The sequence below is a fragment of the Rattus rattus genome, chromosome 1, assembly GCF_011064425.1.
Source record: "Rattus rattus isolate New Zealand chromosome 1, Rrattus_CSIRO_v1, whole genome shotgun sequence".
NCBI classification, from domain to species: Eukaryota; Metazoa; Chordata; class Mammalia; order Rodentia; family Muridae; genus Rattus; species Rattus rattus.
The window spans coordinates 45,012,943-45,015,585 of NC_046154.1; the positions used below are offsets into that span (position 1 = coordinate 45,012,943).

Consider the following 2,643-nt stretch of genomic DNA (forward strand, 5'->3'; position numbering starts at 1 on the left):
TAAACCTTTTGAAAAGCATATCCTTGTCAGCAGACATTCTTACACACCAAATCTTTGAGAAAGACATCTGTATAAGCATCTTGACTAGCTAAAGTCTAGCAGGTGCTTAACTGATCAATAATTCAGCTCTGGTTCCCCAGCTCTGGTTCCCCAGCTCTGGTTCCCCAGCCCGCCACAAGGCCTAATGACATACCGTTCAATGTGATAGTCTTAGAGTCACAGGATTGTCTCTTTCACTTTAAAACAAGTGGACTGACCACATTGTGTCTTACCCAATAAGGCACACTGTTTTCCATGGTTCAAAGTTAAGCTTTTATTCAGTTTTAAATTAAAAAAATAAATTTCATTATTAAATAGTGAGATGGGTCTAACTAATGTTCAGAGAGTTTGTCACTCAGGAACCAGGGGGTCACAATTAATGGGGGGACATCATCTAAACTAAAATTATTAGAGTTGTATTGTTTGTGAAAAGTCCAACAGTGACATGATTCCAAAGAAACTGAAATACAAAGTTTTAATGGTGTACAAGGGAGGGAGAACTGAACCACTTATTTTACTACAAGCAGAAGCTCCCTTCCCAGTGCCAGCCAGCGTGGTTGCTATACCACAGTGCTAATGTCATCGGGCTCATCCGCCTTCTTTTGCCTGCTTGGCAGGGATTTCAAGTATTCCAGGTGTCTCCGGGCATCCTCCTGATTCTGCCTCACGTAGTACACCACATAAGAGATCACCATGGTGAACCAGCCAAACATGGTGACGAGCATGGCATAGTCAGTAGTCTTTTTAGGGAGGTTACAAAGGTCAGCATCATTGGCAGCATTGAGGAATGGTCTCCCAGCATGCTCATCCAACACTGAAGTCTTGCAAATGACATTGTGTGCTGTCTCATGATTGGATGCCATGCTCCTCAGAACTTGCTGGAGAGTACAGTCACAATGCCACGGGTTGTTGGCAATCCTAGCCCTGGCCTTCAGATTATTGAAGGCATTTTTGTGCACGCTTTGAATCCTGTTGTCAGACAAGTCCAGGGTCTGCAGGGTTTCTGCAACTCCTTTGAATGCATGCTCATCAATAAACTCAATGCCGTTTTTGGACAGGTTGAGAACTCTCAGTTGATGGAGGTCCTTAAAAATCTCATTGGGGATGGATGTGATCTGATTGGAGTCCAGGTACAGCAAAACCGTTTCAGGAGGGAGATCTCTGGGTATTTCCTTGAGATTTGCATTGCTACAGGTGACATTTAACCCCCCAGAGGAAGAGCAAAGGCAGCCCTTGGGACACATACTGGCAGAATGAAAACACAGTATCATCAGGACAAAGCTTTGGAGGAGGAGACACATGGAGAGGGAGCGGGACAGCCACAGGTCGACCAGATTCATCCTGGAACCTCTGCATAATCACGAGTCCATTCCTCATTCACTCCAAGTGTTGCAAGGGTTCTGCCTCTGACCACACTCTGGATTTCCTTCCTGGGTGGTTCAAACGGATGCAGCTAGCACACAGCCTTCTTCATTATTCCAGTCCTTGCTTGGGAACCTAAAGGAAAGGGAAGCAGATGCAATTAGCTCTTTAGCGAGGGGGAGGTGCATGGCAATTAAAAAGTGCCCTCAGGTGTATGCCTAAAGTAGAGGCAGGAAGGTGAGGTAGGCAGGTAATTTCCATCCATGCCATTAGGGATTTCCTGTGTAATGGGAATCTCCTCCTGAAAGCCCCAAGGCTGGGGAGAGGACTCAATAGAGGTCAACATTTCCACATCCCTTCACCTTGTTTTTAGCCAGGGCAGAATTAGAACAAACTTTTATTTACCATCTCTTCTACGCCTCTCCTGGACCCTTCTAAGGCAATAAAATTTAATTGTCTTTTATGCTTCCTATAGTACCAGAAGCATTATGCAATTCAGTCCTGCACATGGGTAGGAACAAGAACTGATATTTCAAGGCTAATGGCCACAGATAGAAATGTTTGTCATGGGCTTTCAGAAGATACTCAATGTAGAATACTGTCTCTCAAGAAACATCCGACTTAAGAAGTGGGCAGTGCCTCTTACCTTTAGTGCACAATATTCCTGGAGGCAAACCAACAAAAGCCTCCACAGGAACGGCTTACTTCCCAAGTTCCCAAGATTACACTGTGCCTGGGAGGATGCTCGCACTGTGTCCCAAAGGATTCTGTTTCCTCAACAACACACTTTCAGTCCAATTCAAACAAGGCACATGGCTGAAAGGCTTTTTATATAAAAGAAGATAATTAAGAAAAACTGGCTTCTAGGACATCTACAATAGGCTGTTTATTCATTCACAGATGCATACACACATACGTGACATATGTGTTTATATATACTATTATATACTGCGTGTGTATAAACACACATATACATATACACATTTTATTGTTAGTAACTGCTATGGAAATTTCCCATTAGTTGATTTTTTTCTTATATGTATTGCATATTTTCTATGTTCTCTCTCTCTCTCTCTCTCTCATTATCTCTCTCTCTCATTCTCTCTCTCTTTCATTATCTCTCTCTCTCTCTCACATTCTCTCTCTCTCTCTCTCTCTCTCTCTCTGTTAGTTTAGAAAAGAGGTGTGGGAATTGCAAAAGTAAGTAGCATTAACAGTATTATAGAGTTTCCTCAACAGCAG

The 2,643-nt window shown here is 43.1% G+C and overlaps 1 protein-coding gene across 1 annotated transcript; it reads right to left on the bottom strand.

Annotated features, from left to right (window-relative positions):
- Positions 1-288: 288 nt before the first annotated feature.
- Lrrc3b (leucine rich repeat containing 3B) lies at positions 289-2,093 on the bottom strand. The gene has a single exon (XM_032900365.1). It carries the CDS (start codon positions 1,377-1,379, stop codon positions 600-602), a length of 780 nt encoding a protein of 259 aa, XP_032756256.1. The 5' UTR covers positions 1,380-2,093; the 3' UTR covers positions 289-599.
- Positions 2,094-2,643: the final 550 nt, after the last annotated feature.